This window comes from Hyperoodon ampullatus, assembly GCF_949752795.1.
Source record: "Hyperoodon ampullatus genome assembly, chromosome: 2".
Classification (NCBI taxonomy): domain Eukaryota; kingdom Metazoa; phylum Chordata; class Mammalia; order Artiodactyla; family Ziphiidae; genus Hyperoodon; species Hyperoodon ampullatus.
In genome coordinates this window covers 183775628-183800862 of record NC_136915.1, presented here as the reverse complement: position 1 = coordinate 183800862, position 25235 = coordinate 183775628, and the positions used below count along the sequence as shown (strand labels likewise).

The 25235-nt window shown below is 36.4% G+C and overlaps 1 protein-coding gene across 4 annotated transcripts in view; it reads right to left on the bottom strand.

The window, feature by feature from the left end:
- Positions 1 to 17947: 17947 nt before the first annotated feature.
- Positions 17948 to 25235, bottom strand: part of ESRRG (estrogen related receptor gamma) — a gene marked incomplete at both ends in the record, with an annotated part of 491857 nt that continues 484569 nt past the window's right edge. For all 4 annotated transcript variants that reach the window (XM_079727201.1, XM_079727202.1, XM_079727203.1 and 1 more), the window contains one exon: positions 17948 to 18192. In XM_079727201.1, coding sequence (XP_079583327.1) covers positions 17948 to 18192 — 245 coding nt within the window. The remainder of the gene's footprint in view (positions 18193 to 25235) is intronic.

Here is a 25235-nt window from a genome sequence, read left to right as displayed (position 1 = left end):
TAGTAGATCTATATGGTGAGAAAAAAGTAGACTTAAGGGAAACGTGGATCCCACAGCTAAAGAAGGAAAGTTCATTATGATAAAGGTGTCATTTGCCAAAATCATATAACACGTCACAAAGAATACAAAGCATATATTGACAAATCTACAAAGAGAAATAGACAAATCCGTAATCATATTGAGATACTTAAATATACCTGTCTTAGTACCTGGTAGAACAAGCAGGCAATATCAATACACTTTTAGAATTTTTAAAAAATTGTAGAAGATTTGATTGATACAGTCGATGTAATAAAAATATGCATAACGCTGGACTTGGCAATGGAAGAATATGTATTCTTTTCAAGTAAATATGAACATTTAAAAACACTGGCCATGTAATGATCCACAAATTAAGCCTTAACAAATTTCAAAGGATTGAATTTATAAAGAGTAGTTTGTCTGATCATAATTCAATGAAGATAGAAATTAATAACCAAAGGAAATCAAGAAATATATTTTTAAATAAAATATAATCACAGAATAAATAGCTTGCAATATTAAAAATTATTTTGAATTTAATGTTAACAGAACACTAAGTGCTGAAATATGTGGATGATTTCATAACATATATTAAAATGAAGGAAAGATGAAAACGAATGAGTAAGCATCTATATCAAGAAGATAAAAAAATAAAGTAAATGAATCTAAGGAGCAAATAATAAAGGGGAGAGTAAGAATAGGAATTAGCGTATCACCCATCATACAATAGAAATGGAACAAAAAAGTTTCAAGTTTGTTCTTTGAAAAAAACGTTTAAAATTCATAAACCTTGGAAAGACTGATTAAGAAATGAATGAAGGGATGGGTCAGAATAGCCATCATTAATAAGTCTACTAAGAATAAATGCTGGAGAGGGTGTGGAGAAGAGGGAACCCTCCTACACTGTTTGTGGGAATGTAAGTTGGTGCAGCCACTGTGGGAAACAGTATGAAGTTTCCTTAAAAAACTAAAAATAGATCTACCATATGATCCAGCAACCCCACTCCTGGGTATATACCTGGAAAAGACAAAAATTCTAATTCACAAATACATGCACCCCAATGTTCATAGCAGCACTGTTTACAATAGCCAAGACCTGAAAACAATCCAAGGGCCCATAAACAGATGAATGGCTTAAAAAATGGGCTATAGGGGCTTCCCTGGTGGCACAGTGGTTGAGAATCTGCCTGCTAATGCAGGGGACACGGGTTCGAGCTCTGGTCTGGGAGGATCCCAATGCCACGGAGCAACTAGGCCCGTGAGCCACAACTACTGAGCCTGCGCGTCTGGAGCCTGTGCTCCGCAACAAGAGAGGCCGAGATAGTGAGAGGCCCGTGCACCGCGATGAAGAGTGGCCCCCACTTGCCACTAGAGAAAGCCCTCGCACAGAAACAAAGACCCAACACAGCCAAAAGTAAATAAATAAATTTTTTTTAAAAAGTGCCAAGTGGATCAGATAAATTGTATCATTATATATATATATATAAAAGATGGGCTATAAATATACAATGGAATATTACTCAGACATAAAAAAAGAATGAAATAATACCATTTGCAGCAACATGGATGGACCTAGAGATTATCATCCTAATTGAAGTAAGCCAGACAGAGAAAGACAAATATTGTATGATATCACTTATACGTGGAATCTAAAAAATAATACAAATGAATCTATATACAAAACAGACACACAGACATGGAAAACAAACTTAATGGTTACCAAATGGGAAAGCAAAGGGGGGAGGGATAAATTAGGAATGTGGGATTAACAGATACAAACTACTATACATAAAATAGATAAGCAGCAAGGATTACTATATAGCCCAGGGAGCTATATTCAATATCTTGTAATAACCTATGATGGAAAATAATCTGAAAAGAATATGTATATATAACTGAATCACTAGGCTGTACACATGAAACTAACACAATATCATAAATCAACCATACTTCAATTTTTTAAAAAAAGGAAATGAAAGGAGGGTATACAAATATTCAATATAAAAGGAAATTCCAATGAAACAGCAAGTACCACTGCAGTAAGCTGAATAATGCACCCCAAAGATATCAGGTCCTAATCCCTGGAATTTGTAAATGTTACCTTATTTGGAAAAGGATTTTTTACAGTTGTGATTAAGTTAAGGATCTTGATATGGGGAGATTACACTAGATTATCCAGCGGGTCCTAAATACCATCAGAAATATCTTTATAAGAGAGAGGTAGAGGGAGATAAGACACAAGCAGTGGAGAGGGCCATGTGGTGGTGGAGCAGAGAGAGATGTGAAGATGGGAATAATGTAGCCATATAGCAAGGAATGCTAGCAGCCCCCAGCAATTGGAGGAGCAATGAATGGATGCTCCTCTAGAGCCTTTGGAGGGAACTCAGCCCTGGTGACATCTTGATTTTGGACCCGTGGAACTTATTCCAGACTTCTGGCCTGAGGATAAATGTAAGTCAAACATAATACAAGAAGAGATTTAAAAATTTGCATAATGCCATAATTGTTACAAAGTATAGTCCTAAGGAAATAACTTTATCTAGAGAAAACATCAGGCCCACACTGTTTCTGTGGCAAATTCAATGACGCATTTACCAAATAAATAAGGTAATAATTGAGATTAGCACAATAAATGAGATTGGTTCTAATACAAATTCTTCAAGAGAAGGAAAGATAAAGAAGGTACATTTCTTCCATCTTGTTTTATGATAACCTTTATATCATAAACTGAAAATTATATTATGGAGAAAAATTATAGGATTTTCTTGTTCATAAACAGAGATGGAAAAATTCTTAAACAAAACATAAGAAAACCAAATTCAGCATAATATAAAGAGATTAATATACCGTGATCAAGTTTGGTTTATTTCAGGAATGCAAAATTAGTTTTATTTTAAAATAGTAATCAAGGGCATATGGGGATATATGTAGACATATAGCTGATTCCCTTTGTTATACAGCAGAAACTAACACAACATTGTAAAGCAATTATGCTCCAATAACGATGTAAAAATAAATAAATAACTAAAATAGCAATCAATATAACTTGCCACATTACCAGCACAAAAAAGAAAAATCACAGAATATCTTAGCAGATGCAAGAAAAGATATTTGATAAAATTCAAAGTCGATTCAGTATAAAAATTCTTAGCAATCAGTGGAAAAGAAGGAAACATCCTTTATCTATTAAAGAATGTCTATGAGGAGCCTACATCAAAATTAATGGTGAAAGCCAAAACCATTTACTTTGAGACAGGGAATAAGGTAAGGGTTCTTGTCTCACTAGATTTATTACCATGGAATGAAGGTCTTTGCTGGTGCAGTAGGACAAAGGCAAGAAGTAAAAGACACAAGGGTTAAGAGGAGAGAAATAAAGCCTGTGTGAAAGATACGTTTGAGCATGTAAAACATTCAAAAGAACCCGCCAACAAAGTATTAGAATTAATATGTAAGTTTACCCAGGTTGGTGGATGCAAAATAAATATACAAATCCATTTTAATTTTACATGTTGGCAAAAAGCAAAACATAAAATAAAAATGAACTATAGACATAACCTTTACAATAGCACCAAAATATTTCAAATACTTATGCTATAACCACTCAAGATCTTTTGAAAGTTGCTATATTGTAAGAACATAAAAAAGCTCAAGAAAAATAGAATTGAGGGTTATAATGTACTCACGAATTGGAAGTTTCAAGGTAACATAGATATGCATTTTCCACAGATTGATCTAGAGAATCAATGCCATCCTAATTAAAACATTAACAGGTGTGTATATGTGTACATGTGTGTAAATTAACAAGATGATTCTATATTTTATAGAGAAATGCTAAAAGCCAAGATACTCAGGGAAAAGACACCATGAAGAGGAGTTGCTCTGTCAGCTATTCAGCCTTATGATAAGTATTTTACGAAGTAATTAGGAGAGTTCAGGATTGACACAAAGACTGACAAATGAAAGAATAGAAAAGCAGACCCAGAAACAGAGCCGTGTATAGCAGAGGTGACACTGGAGCTGCAGAGAAATGTGAATCTCTTCCACTGAGTGTTTAAACAACTGGATTTTCATATAGAAAAACAAAAAGATAGAAAACTTGACCTCCACTTCATGTCATACACAAAAACCAGTTCCAGGTAGTTTGAAGACTTAAAAAAGAAAGGTAAAACAATATAACTTGTAGAAGATAATATTTGAAAGTATTTTCATAACCTCAAGGAAGGGAAAGATTTTTTAAAATAGGGCACAGAAAGCACAAGCTACAGAATATGATTGATATGATAACTTGGATTATATTAAAATTAAGAACTTCATCAAAAGATAGCATTAATAGAGCGAAAATGGAAGCCACAGAGTTAAAGTTATTTGCTACACATAAAACTGGCAAATGGTTCATACCCAGAATATATTAAAAAAAAAAAAACTGGCAAATCAGTAAGTACAGGCCACCAGAAAGGTGAATGGGGCAATTGCTTAAACAGAAATTTCATTAAAAAAAGAAGGCTAATAAAAGTATTTAAAAGTGCTCAATATTATTAGTCATCAGGGAAGTGAAAAACATTATAAAATATAACTACATAGTCAACAGAACGACTAAAATTTAAAAGCGTGCAATAACATTCAGACTTTTAGAACTTTCTCCCACACTGTGAGTAGGAAAAGATATGGACACAATCACTTTGGAAAATAGCTTAAAAATATCTACTAAAGTTGAACTTACATAGTCATGCTACCTTTTAGAATATAGTAACAAATGCATGTACATATAAGCAGGTGATGTGGCAAACTAGTTATTAATAGTTTATAGAAGCATTATACTAGTAAAAACTGTATATAACCCAATGTCCACATTTGGAAAAATAAACAGTACTATACAGCACTGAAGATTAAAAAACTACTATTAGCCACCACATGGATGAACTTCTCAAAAGTAATATTGACTGAAAGAAGCCAGTCACAAAATATTATGTACTGTATAATTCAATTTATATAAATGTCAAAAGCAGACAAACTTCTACTATGTTATTTAGAGATACATGAGTAGAAGGAAAAGTAAATCATGATTATTTTTGTTTTGGGGAAGGAGCATAAGTGTGATGTTTGTGAAACTCACAATGTTCTTTCTTGACTTGGTCGCTGCTTTCATGAATGTTAGCTTTATGATCATTCATTAAGGAATACCTGGGTTTTCTGGCACATTTCTATGTTTAAAAAGATTTTTAAAAGGACATGATTTACTGGTAAAGAGAATGATCAATTAAGATGTCATGAAGGTAATGAACATATATGTAATTGGTGATATAGACTCAAAATATATAAAGCATTAACTGACAAACATACAAATAAATCAATACATAATTGTTAAGTGGGGATTCTAACACATTCCCCTAAGAAATTCTAATATCAAGCAGACAAAAATAAGCAGCAATGAAATATTTAAATAACATTAATAATGTGCTCAAATGAAAATTCCACCCCTCATTCAGAGTATTCACATTCTTTTTTGAGCACACGTAGAACTTTCTCAAAAAGCAGATCCTAGCTGAGCCACAAAGAAAGCTTTTTTAAATTCTGTGATTCAACCTCATACAGACTGTGTTCTCTGACAGTAACAAAATATCATTGGAAATCAATGACAACAAGTATTTAAAACAAATATTTAACATGTACCTGAAATCTATACACATAACACACCATGCTGGTTAAAACCTCTTGATTAAAACGAAAATCATAAGAAAAATCAGAACTAAATGCTTGCAAAAGCATTACCTGTCAAATTTTGTGGAATAGTATTAAGAAGGAAATTTGTGGCTTTGAATATAGTCATTAAAAATGAACAATTGAGTAGAAATTATCAAAGCACTTATGATATATTGAATTATTGTCTCCATTTCTTTATTTCTCTTTGTATCTACATCCTTTGTCATGTAAATTTCAAGTTTCTCCCACATAATTGCAGAGCACATTGCCCTGTTCTTTGACCTTGGATTTGGCTACATGACTTGCTTGGGCCAATGGGAGGCCACAGGAGACAGACATGAGCTTGAAATGAGCTGGTGCCTTGGGACTTGCTTTCCTGTGCCCTCTGTGATCATCATGAAAAGAGGATCTTCTGAGTAGCTGCTGCCCCACCAGCCTGGCCCCCAGAGGGAGACATAAGATGCAGAACTGGCCCAGCCAGATCCATAGGTTGACATAGAACCACTCAGTCAAGCCCCCTCTAGACACTCCAACTCCAAGTAATAAGTACCTATTTTATTCCACATTGAGGTTCTCTGGTTATAATACACCAAAAACTGACTGATAGAAAAATCGGTACCTAGAAATGGAATTTCTGCCATAATGAAAACCTAAAATACGTGGAAGTGGCTTTGGGACAGAGACAGTGGGAAACTTTTGTAGAAAGCTGGAAAAATGTTACTGAAGGCTGGAAAAATGGCAATTCATGTTATATACTGGCAACCCATTCACAAAATTTCTGCCTTTAGTTACTTGGAAGAAAGAAAATGAATCTAACAAATTTATGGACTTGGGAAAGAAGGTTTACAGTCAGAATGCTAAAAGCATGAGTCGATTGCTCCTACCTGCCTATTAGAAGGTACAGTGAGAAAGAGATGGACTCAGAAATAAGCTGATCAGTTTGCAATCTGAATTTAGAGGGAATGTAGATAATTTACATAGAAAATTCAGGACTGTACACAAATGATTAGAACTAATAAGGAAGTTCAGCAAATTCCCAAGTTTAAGATCAATATGTAAAATGAAACAGTACTCCTTTATTCAAAAGACAAAGCATAACAAAACAATCACTAATAAAATAGATAGCAAGTTGTAATTTGCAATAGCTACAAATCTATAAGGTACCCAGGATTTGACTCAAAGGAAGCATGAGACTTTACGGAGGTAATCTCTACTAGAACATAGGCAAAACATTCTCTGACATAAATCGTATCAATGTTTTCTCAGGTCAGTCTCCCAAGGCAATAGAAATAAAAGCAAAAATAAACAAATGGGATCTAACCAAACTTATAAGCTTTTGCACAGCAAAGGAAACCATAAACAAAATGGAAAGACAACCTGTGGAATGGGAGAAGATATTTGCAAACAGTGCCAAAACAAAGGCTTAATTTCCAAAGTGTACAAACAGCTCGTACAACTCAATAACAAAAAACATACAACACACTTGAAAAATAGTCAGAAGAACAAAATAGACATTTCTCCAAAGAAGACATACAGATGGCCAATAGGCACATGAAAAGGTGCTCAATATTGGTAAATATTAGAGAAATGCAAATCAAAACTACAGTGAGGTACCACCTCACACTGGTCAGAATGGCCATCATTAAACAGTCTACAAATAGCAAATACTGGAGAGGAAGTGGAGAAAATGGAACCCTCCTACACTGTTGGTGGGAATGTAAATCGTTGCAGCCACTATGTAAAACAAAATGGTGGTTCCTCAAAAGCTAAAAATAGAGTTGCTATATGCAGCAATCCACTCCTGGGCATATATCCCAATAAAAGTATAATTCAAAAAGATACATGCACCCCTATGTTCATAGCAGCACTATTCACAATAGCCAAGACATGGAAGCAACCTAAATGTTCATCAACAGACGAATGGATAAAGAAGATGTGGTACATAAATGCAATGGAATACTACTCAGCCATAAAAAAGAACAAAATAATGTCATTTGCAGAAACGTGGATGGAACTAGAGATGATCATACTAAGTGAAGGAAGTCAGAAAGAGAAAGACAAATACCATATGATATCACTTACATGTGGAATCTAAAATATGACACAAATGAACTTATCTATGAAACAGAATTAGACTTACAGACATAAAGAACAGACTTGTGGTTGCCAGGGGGAGGGGGGATTGGGGAGGGATGGAGTGGGAGTTTGGGATTAGTAGATGCAAACCATCATATACAGAATGGATAAACAACAAGGTCTTACTGTATAGCACAGGGAACTATATTCAATATCCTGGGATAAACCATAATGGAAAAGAATATGAAAAAGAATGTATATATATGTCTAACTGAATCACTTTGCTGTACACCAGAAATTAACATAACATTGTAAACCAACTACACTTCAATAAAAAAAAACTCTTTTAAATAAAAAACCATAATTTGAAAAGATACATGCACCCCAATGTTCATTGCAGCACTATTTACGATAGCCAGGACATGGAAGCAACCTAAATGTCCCTTGACAGAGGAATGGATAAAGATGTGGTACATATATGCAATGGAATACTACTCAGCCATAAAAAGAGAACAAAATAATGCCATTTGCAGCAACATGGATGGACCTAGAGATTGTCATACTGAGTGAAGTAAGTCAGACACAGAAAGACAAATACATATGATATCGCTTATATGTGGAATCTAAAAAAGGGGTACAAATGAACTTATCTACAAAACAGAAATAGAGTTACAGATGTAGAAAACAAACTTATGGTTACCAGGGGTTAAGGGGGGGGCAGGGATAAACTGGGAAATTGGGATTGACATATACACACTACTATATATAAAATAGATAACTAATAAGGACCTACTGTATAGCATAGGGAACCCTACTCAATACTCTGTAATGGCCTGTATGGGAAAGGAATCTAAAAAAGAGTGGATATATGTATAACTGAATCACTTTGCTGTACACCTGAAACTAACGCAACATTGTAAATCACCTGTACTCCAATAAAAATTAATAGAAAAAGAAAAGAACAAAAGAGAAAGAAAAGAAGATATGAATAAATGGAGATCTATAATATGCTCACTGAATTTGATTTATAAAAATGTTAACTTTCTCCAAATTAATTTGTACATTAAAAGTTCTAATAAAATTTATAGAAGAAAATTGAAACTATTTTCAATTTATAGAGAATTGAAAAAACATTTTGAAATGTATGAGAAAGAAAAAATTCTCTAAAAAACTAAGAATTTGATAAATAAGACAAAGTGTGTGGCGGTGTGTGGAGGATACATTCTATAAGATATTAAGACAAACTACAAATCTATAGTAATAAAGTAATATAATATTGTGGCAGTAACATATACATTGTCTGAAAAGCATAATAAAAAATCAAGAAATAGATTTCTTTATACATGGTAGTTTGATATAATATAGATTTGACATCATACATTGGTAGAGAATAGAGAAGTAGAGAAATAAATTTCAACCTTATATCACATTCAAAACATCCAAACACGTGCTTCCCTGGTGGTGCAGTGGTTGAGAGTCCGCCTGCCGATGCAGGGGACACGGGTTCATGCCCCGGTCCGGGAAGATCCCATGTGCCATGGAGCGGCTGGGCCCGTGAGCCATGGCCGCTGAGCCTGCGCGGCCGGAGCCTGTGCTCCGCAGCGGGAGAGGCCACAACAGTGAGAGGCCCGTGAACCACAAAAAACAAACAAACAAACAAAACATCCAAACAGGATTTTAAAAGACCTAAATGTAAAATTTAAATTATAAAAATAACTACAGAAAATTATAAACATACATTCTTAACTCTGAAAGCACAAGGATCAAACTGATGCATCACTATCACAATTAATAATTTCTAGTGAACAAAGACAAAGGTCAAAGTTACTAGATGCATGACAGACTAGGAGAAGACATCTGCAAAAAAACTGAAACTGACAAGGATCAATATCTAAAATATACAAAGAACTCCTGCAAATGAACAAGAAAAGGATAGGAAACCCAATAGAAAAAAGATTCACAGAAAGGGGAGCCTGAGCTCGTACAATAAGAAAAGATGTTCAAAGAAGTGTACGTCGAAACAATAATATGCCATTTTAAAAGTAATCAAGCTAGTAAAATTCAAGAGCAAAATAAAATTATATGCTGCTGAGGGAAAATGAAACAAAACTACTGCTGGTGGGAGTTCAAACCTATCTAATTCAAATTATATTGGTCCATAGGAAAGACATCCAAAGATGTTCATTGCATTATTGATTGTTTTAAGGGATTGAAAACAACCTTATCACCAGCAGCAAGGAAGTCAGATGCCATAGAATCACTGTGTGTAAAAACATCCACATATCTAAACATCATTTTACTTATTACCCATCCCAGAAATTATTCTCAACTACTAAGTATAGGCTATATATTTATTTTGACTTAGAAGCATCAAGTTGATACACTAGGGCTGGTCAATCATTTTGTTCACCAAAGGAAAACCAAGGCAAAATAAAAGTCTAGTGGAGAAGAATCTCAAAGAGATTAATATAGAAGTATCAGCAGTATTTTTTTACATTAATGTTTAGTATTTTTCATTTGTAATGATATGAAATCTCATAATTTAAGAAGGAAAAAAACAAGACTTGCATAGCTCTAGACCTCATTTTGGAAATTGCTCTTATGACTTTAGTTTTCTGTGCTTTTTTTTTTTTTTTAAAGCTGCCAGTTCTTCACTTCCTAACAAAACTGTGAGATTCGACTAAGCATGGCAGATTGAATTGGAGTGTGAATAGTGTGATTTAATGCTCCTGCTAGGCTGAAATGTTTTCCTGTTAGGTTCTCATAGTGACCCCTCCCAACAGTTTGCATTTCTCAAAACCAGCTCACCAAAGTTCAGTCTATTATGAAACACACAGGCTACTATGATTTTCACAAAGTTAAAACACGCTTTTTTTTTTTTTTTTTTTTTTGGTGGAATAAGATCCAGTTCCAACTTGACTGTCTGTAACAAAATTTGTATTGATTAAAAACTTCACTGTTGGGCTTCCCTGGTGGCGCAGTGGTTGAGAGTCCGCCTGCCGATGCAGGGGACACGGGTTTGTGCCCCGGTCCGGGAAGATCCCACGTGCCGTGGAGCGGCTGGGCCCGTGAGCCATGGCCGCTGGGCCTGCGCGTCTGGAGCTTGTGCTCCGCGGCGGGAGAGGCCACAGCAGGGAGGGGCCCGAGTACCGCAAAAAAACAAAAACAAAAACAAAACTTCACTGTTTCAAAATCCTTTGTCAAGGCTGCATTATAAGGCCTCTCGCAAGATGATCCAAATAATTCCATATATGCTAGGGCATTCTTTCCAATTCTTTTAAAAAAGCATATTGGAAAAGGTATATTATGCTCAAAAAGCATTTTCATTCATGCTTGGGGCTTCTGTGCTATGTTGACTATGCTGCTGTTTAAAAATATTTTTTACACACACATACGTACACATTTGGTTTATGATCTTAAGTTTAAAAACACTTCTTACTTGGAGCAAATTTTCTCATGGCCAAAATTCTGTGGCATGTTAGGGCAATGCCATTAGTACATTGGGACATCTTTTTTTAAGGTTGTACAATTGATGGAATAGTTAATTATTAATCTGACTGGCATCTGTAAAGAAAAAGGGAGTTCTCTTGCTTTCAGGCCATAGACTCAGTATGTAAATCTCTGGTGTGGCTGCAACCCTAATATTCCTGCAGCTATAATGTCACCTACCGTAATTTTTCTGCTAATAAACAAATTTGAACTAGCTAGGAATCCTAAATTTTGAGACTCGTTGTTTATCTCAAATATACTCCAGAGAAATAGTAATGCAGTTCTGCTTTGAATTTAATTTAAACAGGAACAGGCAAAACAAATCTCTATGGAGGACATTTGACAATAATAAAATATTTCTCCCAGCGGGTGAGCTGGTAGCAATTGTATTGTTGCAATCCAAGCTCACGTTTCAGTAGGTCATTACCATCATAACAAGCCCTTGGACCAACTGGCATGGACATGCAACATTGAGCCCCTGATGGGCACATTATTTCAGACCTTTAACTTCACGGAGAACAAGACAAATACTCCTGGGAAGGAGGGATTATATTTTGAAATCCCTTTCTTTTCTGTTTTGTTTCATAATAAGATGCAGTGTACAATCAGTCTACTGCTACTTGTTTCGTTGTTTTTCCACACTACCAAGGGGCACCAGAAGCTAGACTGAGAGATCTGAAAGTGCCAGAAACACTGACTTAAACCCTCTATGTCTATTAGACCATGGAACTTTCCATTCAATGTGTACACCATTGTAGGTGAAACAAAAACCTTAAGCATTTCTCTTTTCTTTGACAGTTTAATCACAAATTAAACAACAAACAAAGTGTACCTAAAGTTTTTGCATAGGCCCAAGAATGAAATATTCTATCTCAGTTCTATTTCATTTCTACTTCTTACCTAAATCAGCAACTTGCAAAATATAGGTAACAAGAATCATTCCAAGAAATCAATTTTGTTCTAATTGTGTTGCTCTTTTGTTTTTTCCAGTAGGGAAAAAACAGGCATTTTGAACCACACCTGAATTAATTTTAAAGCACATGAAAGGGCCAAACGAGCATGACTCAAAAAAAAAAAAAGATTGTGTGATATTCTGTACAGGTGTTTAACAGGTATCTCCATTTTTACCTGGGGCATAACCAGAAGATGTGGCTTGGGAATCATTGAAAAAACGTGTGTTCTCCACGTGTGCTGGGGCAGGATGGAGGTAGGAGGGTTGAGGGGGAGTAGCTGCGGGTGGGGAGTGGAGGTGAAAACCATCCAAATGCATTTCATTGGCTTTGTGAGTTAAAAAGTAAAATGGTTAAGTCCTTTTGTCTTGATATTACAGAAAAAGTCTAAAACTCTCACAAAAATTCAGAGCCAATATCTGAAAAGTTTTTTTTTAAATTTTTTAGAACATGCCTGGCTTATTTGAGAAAAGTATAAAACTTTAAAGCAATGGTTTCCTCCTTTTGTCTTCACATTAGAATCACCTGGAGATTTTTTTAAACTATTCCAAAGCCAAAGGCCAATTAAACCCCAACCTTCAATATGAGCACCAAGGGATTGTTAACATTTCTTCACATGATTCCAATATTCTGCCAAGTTCGAGAACCACCACTTAAAAAAAAATCACTTATACACAACAGGTAAAAATAAAAGTGATCCTTTAACATAAATACATAACTCATTTGTCAAGTCTACTAGTTATTTATATACCAAGAAATGCAACAAATGTCAAAATCCTACTTTGTTATTTTCTTTTACACCTGAGGCCACCGTGATAAATACATCAGTACCAGCAAAGTTGCTCTGTAATAATTCTAAATTATAAAAACCAGAATTCTGACACAGAAGTTCTCAAAAGCATGTGTGTGTGTGTGTGTGTGTGTGTAGAATACATACTTTTAAATGAGGACCTATTGGAAGATTACAGGCATGATTTTCCTTCTTAGGTTTGTCTCTTGCATGGTCTCAGTTTTACCCAAATATTTTGAAACTATCCATAATAAAACATGTCAGATTCTACATTGGGCTACTGCCACTCAAAGGACATTCGAATAGGAAAAACAAGTCTTGAGTTCTGTGGCCAGCTAGTGCATCTTTGTGATTTAGGTAATCTCACGCCCCTAAATCGGATGCAGTGCCGGGGGTGGGGGTGGGGGGCTTTTGTGTCACCAGCTTGCTTCTCTAGAGAACCAGCCACCTCGGAAAGGTGAGAAACACGGTGGGCAAACACAATGACAGGACACTGTCCGGAAAAGCAGAGAAGCAAAGAAAGCAGAGAAGCCAAGAAAGCACATATTAGCACCTTGGTGATGGCTCCAGGAGGGGCCCGTGGGAGAAAAGCTGACCCTGAGCAGCAAGGGCCCTCGCCTCTCCTGGCAAAAAAGCCAAGGGGAAGCCACTTGCTGTCAGCAGTGCTGTTTAACCCTCCTGAGTTCCAAGACAGCGCCCCGTCCTCAGGCTCACCGATCTAGAAGCTCTGCCGCTGCCCTGTTCAGGAACTCCTGCCGGCCACTCCGCTCAGCGCTGCTCCGCGGACTCTGCAGCTCAGCTGGCTGCCAAGCTCAGAGCCAGCGCCTGATTTAATTGTGGAGGGAGAGAAATAATAGGTATCTCTAGCAGATTTTAATAGGATCTTAAAATAGGGGGAAAGTTTTCTGTTATGACATTGACATAGAGGCGACAATTTGGAGTAATGCAGAATGATGTGGAGATGCTTTAAGATTAAATAAGAGCTATATAAAGGCTTGTCAGAATGAATTCTAATGTGCCTGAGACACTTTGCATACTCTTAAATATGCAAAATGTCTCTTGGCACCCTAGAATTCATCCTGACAAGCCTTTATATAGCTCTTCTTTAACCTCCCACTTTATTTTTAGGGAACAGGTACTCGGATACTCTTTGAATGCAAGCAACAAAGGGCAGTGTTTATTGATTTGGTTCTTTAGTGGGGGAGGGAGCGTGAAAAAAGAAAAAAAACACCGTACAAAAGAGCAATCAAAAGTGGAAGCATGTTTAATATTGCTCTACCATCACCCTGAAAGGCATAATAATTTGAGTTACACATCTGAACTGATTGGAGTTACAGAATCATATCTCCCTTTTGCATTTAACAATATATACAATATAAAATAAATACATTTACACAAATGGACATTTGCTGGAGCACACAGTATGGTACACATCACAAAAATATACAATTGATTGCTTTACAGATGTGAAGCCCATCTACAGCTATAGACAAGGTTTTATTATTATTATTCTTTTTACTACTGGCTATAATGCAACTCCTGGATTATTATAAGCAGTTAAATTTTTTTTGTCCTTTTACGATCTTTGCACATAAGACTGCCATAAAATGTTTTCCTAGGCAGGTAAACAGAGACGCTTAAATAATTAAAATACAATCACCAACACTCATTTTCTCTTCTATAAGAAAAATAGCAGTTTTAAATTTTTTATATCTTTTATGTTATCATTTAAATGCAAAATAGTGGAATAAATACAACAATCTGATCTGATTGAAACACAAGTGTAACTACAGGTAGTCACACAATCATATTGCTTTAAATAAGAACAAACCTAAAAGAAGCAAAATTACAATTAAAATCATACAGCTAAAACACACACCTTGATAACTTTCCAATACTTCACATTAAGTAAATGGTCTTGCTTGAAACTTGAAAAAACTTACCTCAAGCGAGGTTTAAGATGAAGCATTTACCCTAAAGCCCGTGCAGTTCTTTTAGATCTAAATTTTAGTTGTGTTTCCTATTTGTGAGATACTTGTTCTCTTGCAATGCTGAGAGTCAATTAAACTGAAAACTAAAAATTGTTCTTTGTTCTTTTTACATCTCTCCATCTTGCGTTTTCAGTTGGTTGGCTTTTACTCCTTAAGCCCAAGTACTTTAATGTGATACAGTGAAAACAATGTATATATTGTATATATTTTATTTATATATATAGTGTGGTTGAATAGTAGTAACTTAAACCCTGCACAAACTGTCTGGAAAATAATCTTTTTTAAACACTTACATATATAAATAATCTTAGAGAATCAGCACCTTTTTTTTTTTCCCAGGAGTTGTATTTTCCGTTGTTATTTTTCAAGGGATGTGCCAATTTCTGAACTCCTATCACAGCTATAAATTTCAAGTTATTGACCATCTGAATGAATTGCTAATGATGATTTATCTAGAATCACACTACAGTCACTTCTCTACTGAGAAACCACAATCTACAATTATAGTCCCATATAGCTAATGATAGATACACAGTATTCCTAGCACTAGGTTGATGAAACATCAACCCAAGGTATTTTGTTTAAAGCACACAAAGTAGCAATAGTTTTGGAAACGTGTCCGCACCAAAAAGTTTCGCAACAACACAGAGCGAGTTTATAACAACATCTGAGAGATGATTGAGTGAAAGCCATATATACAGCATTTAAAAATTAGACTTATCTATATTCTTGAAATATTCAAAGTTTTATTTCTAAGCTATACATTGGTATTCTATAATAAACCATTAGAGAAATTATTCCTTGTTTTGAAAATATCATTATGATTTTGATGTGTATCTGTTCATAATGAATACTTGTTTGGAGTTTCAATCTCTTAATTATTATTAGGAAGAACCTTATTAATGGTAAGGAATAGAATATACTACTGTAGTCTCCTGAGGAATTGTACATCCAATATTGTCTCTAATTCTACCCTGTGTCTAAAAGCACACACCACAAGAATCCAAACACCACAAGAACAACAAGACAACAGTCTTTGAATGCAACATAAAATTCAGGAAAGCACAGCAAACATGAAACATTGAAAAGCTGAACTACATTTCTTTTGTTTGTTAGGATTACAATTTTAATTACATCTGTGTACATAGAATAAGACTGTTCACATAATACAGGGAGCAGCTACTAACACTGGTCCATTGGTATAGCATTTGATGGAGGTTACTGTTTATTGGTTATTCAGCGATTGTAGATTTTGGGGGTATCTAATTGATTTCTTCATTAGATTACACCTCTTAACAGTCTGGGACCTGACTGACTTTCTTGCTGTGATAATACTGGTTGAAAAGCACATAGATTGGCTTAGCTCTTGGTAAAAACTGCAGATTAATTTAAACAAACATTCCTAAGTGAATCAACCCATAGAGATTAGGTTTTAGAATTTGGTCAGGCATCTGTTGTCTTTGATGATTTTTTTTTTTTTTTCAAATTCTGGCATTTGCCTTATTGCGTCTTAGGTGAATACTGGCTCACAGCTCCTTCTGAGAAAAGGTCTGTAACTTTGCAAACAGGCAGTATCTCATTCCTAACCACCGTGGCAGCTAGAAATCCTATGGCCACTGGACCTCCCAGGTAGAGAGGGGCGCTCCTCATCATTCTACGGATCTGTATTCCATGTGTGGTGCTTATATACGTGACCACTCGGAGTCACTGCAGGTGTAATCTAATCCTTTGTGTCGGTGAACATTTAGGTCAACTGGAGCTCATGTTAAGAAATTGAAGTTTGGGACCAGACTGGCACACAACATAAATTGCATCCGTGATAATATGCACCTTCCCTTCAACTATTGCTTGAGTAAGTTAAATTCCCATATTAATAAATGGCTGAAAAGTGGTAAAGCTGGTACAAAAAAATCTCCATTTGTAAGAAGAAATGAAACATTTTTTAAAAATCTTCCTTCAGGATTCATGTGTCCTTCATTATTGTTCGTCATTGTTCAAAGCCAGCACAGAATTGCAGTATTCTTATTTCTCTTTAGTATTGCATGAATGAATAAAGCTTAAACTATTCCCTGAAAAAGTTACATAGTCGCTAAACTAACAAATACCTGGAAGACTTGAAAAAACAATTAAGGAATCAAATGGCTGTAACTGATCTAGATGGAAAAGCAATGATAAGAAGCAGCCGATGCAACGTTGCTTAAGTCGTCTAATTAGAGGCTGCTCCAGTGGAATCTAATACTGCACTCAGTCAATTTGTGTATGTTGCACTGTACTCTTAGGTACCGCGGGTCTCTCTCTTTGATTCCTTAGTCATTGGGGATGTTATGGTTCACAAGAAGTTCACTGGTATCCATATTATGGATCTCCATCCTTTGGCAGGGCTGGCTTCCATCACTCTCCAATTAGAGACTTCTTTTAAAAGTTCAGCAGCAGAAGGAAAGGAAGGAAGGAAGGAAGGAAGGAGGGAGGGAGGGAGGGAGGGAGGGAGGGAAAGAAAAAGAAAGGAAAGGCAGCAACATTTTCTTATAACCAGAGCTATTAAAATTTAAAAGGGGAAGAAAGAGAAAAGAGGGAGGAAAGTAGAAGAAGAAAGGAAGGAGGGCGGGAGGGAGGGAAGGAAGGAAGGAAAGGAGAGAGTGGGGAACCAGCAATGAAGGAAGCAAGAAACGAAGAAGAAAGAGAATAGGGCGGGAGAAAAAAAATACAGAGCAAAAGAATCGGAGAAAAGATGAGATTCAGGTAGAAGAAAACTCATCAGGAGGATACAGAGGAATCTGAAAGCTGCTTCATAGTCTTGCTGCTAAATTATCAGTGCAGTCTTACTTGATTTTTGATGTTGTTAACTAAACTCTAAGTGTTTTTGACATCACTCTTGGGTTTATTTTTCCCTTTTTCGGCGTGCAGGATAGGATGCCCGGGGAAGCTTTTAGTCAGACCTTGGCCTCCAGCATTTCCAAAAAAAGTTTGTGCATGGGGACTTTGCCTTCCAGTTTGATGTTGTAGAAATGCTGCACGGCCTTGGTAGAGGTCTGCCTCAGGAGCGGCAGCGTCATCAGCATCTTACCAGCCCTGCGAGGGTCTTCCATGTGCTGGCCGGCCTCATAATCCTGTAAGGCCTCATGTAAGACATCCTGAAGCTTCTGAACGGCTTCAACATCTTCTATGTGCATGGAGTCTGTACAAGGCCAAAAAGATAAACAATATTAACAATAATAAAAAATATGTTGATTCGAGTTATGAAACTTAAATCTCATTACTGACCTTCTCTATGCTGTGATTTGTTCAGAAACTCTCACATTTCCAAAATCTCCATTTTATTTTTCTAAATTTCACTGCAGCAGATAATTTACAATACTGGCTTAGAACATGGGAATTACTACAAAAAGCCTTTATTTAAAACATGTGGGTTTCTTTCCTCCTGAGACTGAGCAAGTGAACACTTTAACAGATAACAGTCTTGGCTGTTTTATTCATTATCTCATTCGTGTATTTATTCATTCATTTAGTTATAAAAGACCATCTATTAAGAAATTATTCTCTGTAACGTTGTGTAAAATTCAGACCTTGTGCTCAAAAAGCCCATATGTCCCAAAAGGGGAAAAAAAAAGTTGATAACCAAAATTTGAAGAACTCCATGTAAACACACCGAATCTAACACTATGCTCAGTTGTAGACTGTACAGAAATCACAATACATTGCTCATCTTTTTAGGATTTTTAGTGTACTCTTAACAGTTCATTAAAACATCCTGGCATAGCCTGCTTCTCTGCAGACTTTAGATTAATGAATTCTGAAATACTTTTCACATTTGTGAAGGTGAACTTCGCCCTTAAGTGACTAATTTAAACATCTAATTCAGTCAAGCAAGGAAAGAGTTAACAGGGTTGCCACAATTTTTCTTGCGAGAAATGTGAGATGTGGGGAAAAAATAAAAGTTACAGTTCCAGCTCTAAAACAGACACTTAATTATATACAAGTTTGAATCATTTAGCACATTTTATTGATTCTGATGACAGTTTATCTGTTAATTACACATAACAGCGTCTTCAGGGGATTCTTCATGTTTAATAATTCTAGTTCTCTGAGAATGCAGAGCTCTGAGATATATGTACCTAGCCTAATCTTTCATATCATTCAAATATCAGATCACATGCCCAAAAAGAGAGAGGAAATGTAATTTAAAATCAAGTAGCTAAACATATGATAAAAAAAATTACAGCAAGGTACTTAAAAGATCAACGGCTATAACCAATAAAGGTTTTTAAAACTTCTTCGTATTTTCTTTACTGCTTTTTTTTCTTTTTTACATTGTCATTTTAAAATCGTTTCATCATATCATTGGTGAATTGACCACCATTTACATGAGGTGGTTAATAACACATTTCTTTAAAAGAGTTTTGAATATTCTGGAATATAGTTGCCTATAAGGGTTTACTGCTCAAGACTCAATTCCTGCCTGGTGGAGCCAAAAGAAGGAATTCTTCTAGGTGGCAAACATTGACAGTGGTGTCCTGGAGTGGAACTCCAGACATTCTCCAACATGAACCCTGGCCTTTCCGATGGACTGTTTCTACCTAGGCTTTCCTGCAATCTGGTTCCTTTCAGCAGAGCAATTCCATCCACTTCCTGTGTGTCTTCTCTTAGAAACAAGCACACGGAATTTCCAAAGTTGTCTAAGGGGGCGGTAATGAAAGTGACAAAAAAACAGTCATGGAGGTGACAACAACATGCTCTGATATTTTTTATTTCTATGTTTGCACTTAAATACTGTCAGGGGAAAATGGTGGACATGGACACACACTAACGGTGAGTGCTTAGATACACAGAAGATTGACCTTTGTACATAAGGGAACCGGGATGAAGTGGACTCACCCAACCTATCTGGGGACTAAACGTTAACACTCCATAAGTGAAAACAGTGGAGAAGAAATGGATGAGGAAAAAAGGAACTGCATTCTTTACAGACAAAATTAAAACAAAATAGTGGTTTTCCAAACAGATTGATTTTTTAAAAAGCAGAATAAATATACTGATTAAAAAAAGCAGAATAGGGACTTCCATGGCCGTCCAGTGGTTAAGACTCTGTGCTTCCACTGCAGGAGGTACAGGTTTGATCCCTGGTCAGGGAACTAAGACCCTGCATGCTGCACAGAGTGGCCAAAAATTTTTTAAAAATAAAGAAAAATTTTTTTTAAAAAGCAGAATAAATATAATAAATATACCATTTCTTAAGTACCTGTTTTGGGTGAGGCCTCCAATAAACACTTTATGAACATTGCCTCATTCATCTCCCAACAACCCTGAAAGGCAGGTGGCTGCTAGTAAGTGTCAGAGTAGGCTTAAACTCTGGTGTCTTTGAATCAAAGTGTGTTGCCAGAATTTATAACACTGGACATGGCATTTCCTTTTTTTTTTTAAAGAGCTGAAATCGTCCTTTTAAGCTCATCTCATTCAATTTTGCGTCTTCAACAAGAATCTTTTCTACAACATTTCTAATAAAGACATTGCCGGTTACATGGAGAGCATTCTACTTAACAAGAGACAGAACTACTTGTTAGAAGCGTCCTCTTCATATTTTCCCAAATCTGCCTCTAACTCCCATCCTTTGGTCCTGGTTCTAACTACTGAAACAATACAGGATAAATTTCTTTCTTTGACATGGCAGATCTTTAAATGCTTGAAGTACGGTCACCTCAGCCCCGACTCCAAGTCTTGCCTTCCCCACTGCTCTTGCCTGGCGGGAGATATATTATAGGATGTCACAGGAAATGAGGCGAGAACAAATAGCAGAGAGATATGCTCACAAACAGCAATTAAGACTTCAAACTATTCTTTAAAGGTGGTGATTTAGCTTGAGAGATTTAAAAATGATTTAATCAAATTACTATGATAATTTAACTTCCCATTTACAGAAAAGATTCTAACTCATTTTAGCTTTACCCATTCTCGGAGCTGCTAATACTTTAAATGCAAACTCACTAAATCTGAACTATTTAATTAGACCATGATTCAGCTGGCAGACTGCTGAAGAAAATATTAATCTCCATTAAGGATCCTAGTTCAAGTTCTGGCTCTGTGGCTTTAATCTCTGTTTTGTTCTTTGGGCTAAATTTATACATTTATGCAAAGCTCAATAGAACTGGCATTACTTTATATAATTATTTAACTCTTGTTGTTGGTACTGGGTTTTGGGGTTTTTTACCTTTATGTTTTAAACGAAATTTTCCCAGTATTTGTGCTAATGGGAACCAGCTAAACTTAACAATGGAAATCACAGGTTTATGAACAAATCAGACAGTGCAAAGCTGAACATTAAAAACACCGAGTGAGTTGTTAAAAAAAAACAAAACCTAGGATTTCTGGGTCCAAGCCCAGACCTATTAAATCAGAAAATTGGAGCTGGATGCAGGACATCAGTATTTTTTAAAATCTAGGTGATCCTATGGTCAAGCCAGGGTTGAGAATCACTCAACTAGACAATAAGACAAACAAATGCTATTCTAAAATGATCAAGGTTCCAAAAGATTACCAAAGTTCCAATGATATGTATAGTGTCACCCATATATTAAGTTTCAACATCTAATAATAAAATAGAACCCTTTTGTTAAATTCCAATATTTTCCTCCATGAAGTATGACCCTAAAAGGACATGTCTAGCTCAGATCATTTACTCTGGGAAGACAGCTAAATATCCTTATACCAATAGCCGCAAAATTCAGTGATACTTAGAGCCATTGCAAAAGAAGATTTTGTTTTTGCTTCTTACCTGGAATAAAGCACCGCCCTTCTCTATGGTAAAATTATCCATTACTGTGGCATTAGGTAAAGTTACTCCAGAATGCCCACGCTCTGTTTAGGAACTGTCTTCAGGACTTGTAGCTCATTCTTGGCACTATTTTCTCAATGATGCCAAATCTTATTTTGAGGATGGAATTGAATATTAGACATAAATAAAGCATATTCAGAGTCAAATCTGGTACACATTATAAACCAACGCTCAGAGTAACCTTTTCTGTGGAACACAGAGGTTGGTTTTCTTTAGTGTTAGTAAGCTGCCTACATGAAGAGGCGCAGTAACAATACAGCCGACGTGACTCTAATCACCAAAGGAATGAAACACAATATGATGAAAAAGACAGAGAAGTGGGCAAAAGTCTATTTTCTAAAAGATAATTTGCATCTCCACATTTTTATATACAATTATAAGGAGTCTAAAAAAGTGATCTTCTCAGTTACAATCAGATGAGATACTGAAGAACCCTGGTTGACTGCCATGGCACAATGGCCCTTGATTAACATAGATGGTCAAACGTAACGTTTTCAAAAAGGTGCCAATCATAAAGTTTTGATTAAAAATCAGTAAACTGTATTCCAGGAGGATGTCAGTGGTGGCAGCAAAAACTTTTAACCTCTCCAAATCTGCACATAAAAGAACAGAGCGGGCTTCCCTGGTGGCGCAGTGGTTGAGAGTCCACCTGCCGATGCAGGGGACATGGTTCGTGCCCTGGTCCGGGAAGATCCCACATGCCGCGGAGCGGCTGGGCCCGTGAGCCATGGCCACTGAGCCTGCACGTCTGGAGCCTGTGCTCTGCAACGGGAGAGGCCACAACAGTGAGAGGCCCGTGTACCGCAAAAAAAAAAAAAAAAAAAAAGAGCAACTAGATGGCAAAATTAAAAATCCATAGAAAACACTTACCAAAAAACTAAGTAACAAGATATCCCCAAAAGACACACACACACACACACACACACACACACACACACACACACACACACCATCAGGATTATAGTGTGTGTGTCTGCGTTCCTAGCTCTGTTCCACTGAAGGGGTTCAGGAAGCATGGCCAACCCAGGAATGCAGTATTCGGTACCAGTAGCACCCAAGTTGTAATCAGATTCCAGGCCCCAATCAGGAAATATTTAGGATGAATATGAACACCTTGTCAGAATAAATACGAAGGAGAGTATCTACAACTATTACGTCATTCAAAAAGATTCCAGACGCTGACCTGAAGAGGTTCCCACTGACCCAAATGGGACAGTTTAAACTTCAAAAAGAATTACAATTACAAGTGATTGAAATCTATTGATTATGTTTAAATACATGTCTTTATAATGACATTAAAAAAAGATAGGGTGCCGATGCCTTATCTTGAAAACTGGTGAATAAACAGAAATAATCAAGCATTTATCCCACATTTCCCATTCAGTCTGTATCACTGGTAACCAAATAAGAGAGGAGAGAAAGCATCTCTGTGTATAAGTATCCCAACTACTGAATGAAAAAAGAAAGGTTAAAATTACAAATCACCACAGATTTAAGGAATGAACACCAATGGCTGCTAACATCACAAAAAGTGAGACAACCAGACATTATAGTCTCCCAAAGAATAGCATCCCACCTGTAGGTCTAGAAACGGAATCTGATTAAGCCCTTTGGATCCAGCTGCTGGTTTGCCCAAGACGCAAAGGGCAGAGAAACATGATGAGCTGCCCCTAGAGGATATAAACTGCAAAGTCCAGACTCTGGGGAATTGTGCGGGGCAAATGCCCTGGCTTTTGCAATAGATAAACTATAAGAACACAGAAACTTAAAGAGGAACTTTTAGATTAAAGGAGACTTTAAAAATCCATAAGGAGAAAACAATGTTTTTTAGAGGGCAAGATTAAACTATCATGTCTGGGGATACACATTTAGTAACAAAACCATTATAAAACGTACGGAAGTGATGACTATAAAAGTCAGGACAGGATAGGGGTTACTTTTGTGAGAAGGGAAGGCAGAGCGACTGAGACAGATACAAAGTTATATTTCTTGACCTTGCTTATATATTCATGGTGATAGGCAGCAAAATGGTCCCAAAGATATCTGGATAGTCCAACCCTGCAACCTAAATGTTACCTTGTATGGCAAAACGGACTTTCCGGCTGTGATTTAGGATCTTGATATGGGGACAGTATCCTAGATTATCCAGGTGGGCCTTCAGTGAAATCAAAAGTGTCCTTATAAGAGGGAGGGAAAGGAAGAAGGCAGTGTTGCCAATGAAGCAAAATGGTACAGGCCTGGCCCTGAAGATGCAGGAAGGCGCCATGAACCAAGGAATGCAAGGAACACCACAATAGAAGCTGGAGAAGGTCAGGTATCAGATCCTCCCCTAGAGCCTCCAGAGGGAGACTGGCCCTGTCCACACCTTGTCATTGACCTCGTGAAACTGATCATGGACCACTGACCTCCTGAACTGTAGGAGAATAAATAAGCGTGGTTTAGAGCCACCAAGATGTGGTGATTTGTTAGAGGAACTAATATACTTATTAAGTCACACGTTTCGTTTTGTATGTGTGTGTGTGTTTTAATCTGTGTTTTTATTAAAATGGTGAGAGAGCTAGAGAGAGAGGTAGTGAGAAACTTGATGAAAAGGTCCCTTCTAGAAAGTAGTGAGTTGAGCAGAATTCCTATCAAGACTATAGAAACACTTGTCAGAAACACCAAGGAAGCTGTTCATATATCAAGTAGGGTGTTGGATCATAAAACCTTTTAGGTCTTTTCTAATGCAGAGAAGTTATACTTCTAATATTGGAAATAGACATAATAATTCTGATTTTGTGCCTAACCATGGTGAGAAAAACAGGACTTCTGATTTTACAGCTTTCCATTGAGACACATATTTTTTTTTTTTTTTTTTTTTTTGAGGACTGTTTTCCTCATTTCTTGCTCTGGCTATCAAGTCTGCTTTCTCTTACATTTACATCAGTCACACAAATCACTCTCCTACTGTATTTATATAAAATGTTGAATCACAGAAAACCCTCATGGCCCAAAGTTTCTTTCCCCCAGGCTTCCCTCTCGAATCCCAAATTATTGTTGTTTGTTCTGTTGACCTCACATAAGTTCCCTTCTAGGTCTTTTCTATTATGCTGCAAGTACTCAAGGCCTTCCCTCTCCCTCCAGTATCTTACACTTTTCTAGAGCTTTCTAACTCCTGTTACTAGAAGTGATAAAGACAGTGACACCCAAGAAGTGAATCTTGATACCAGCTTGGCTGGTAAATATTTCAACCTTTCACAACATCCTAAATGCTCTGCACTATGACAATGACCTTTTATAACAGATTGCTCATTTTCTTAAGACCTATACATGAAATGGTGCTATATTATGTCAACTCCTAGAAGTAAAGCAACTATAGAGGATTTTATGTGCTTATAATGCAGGATGGAAGC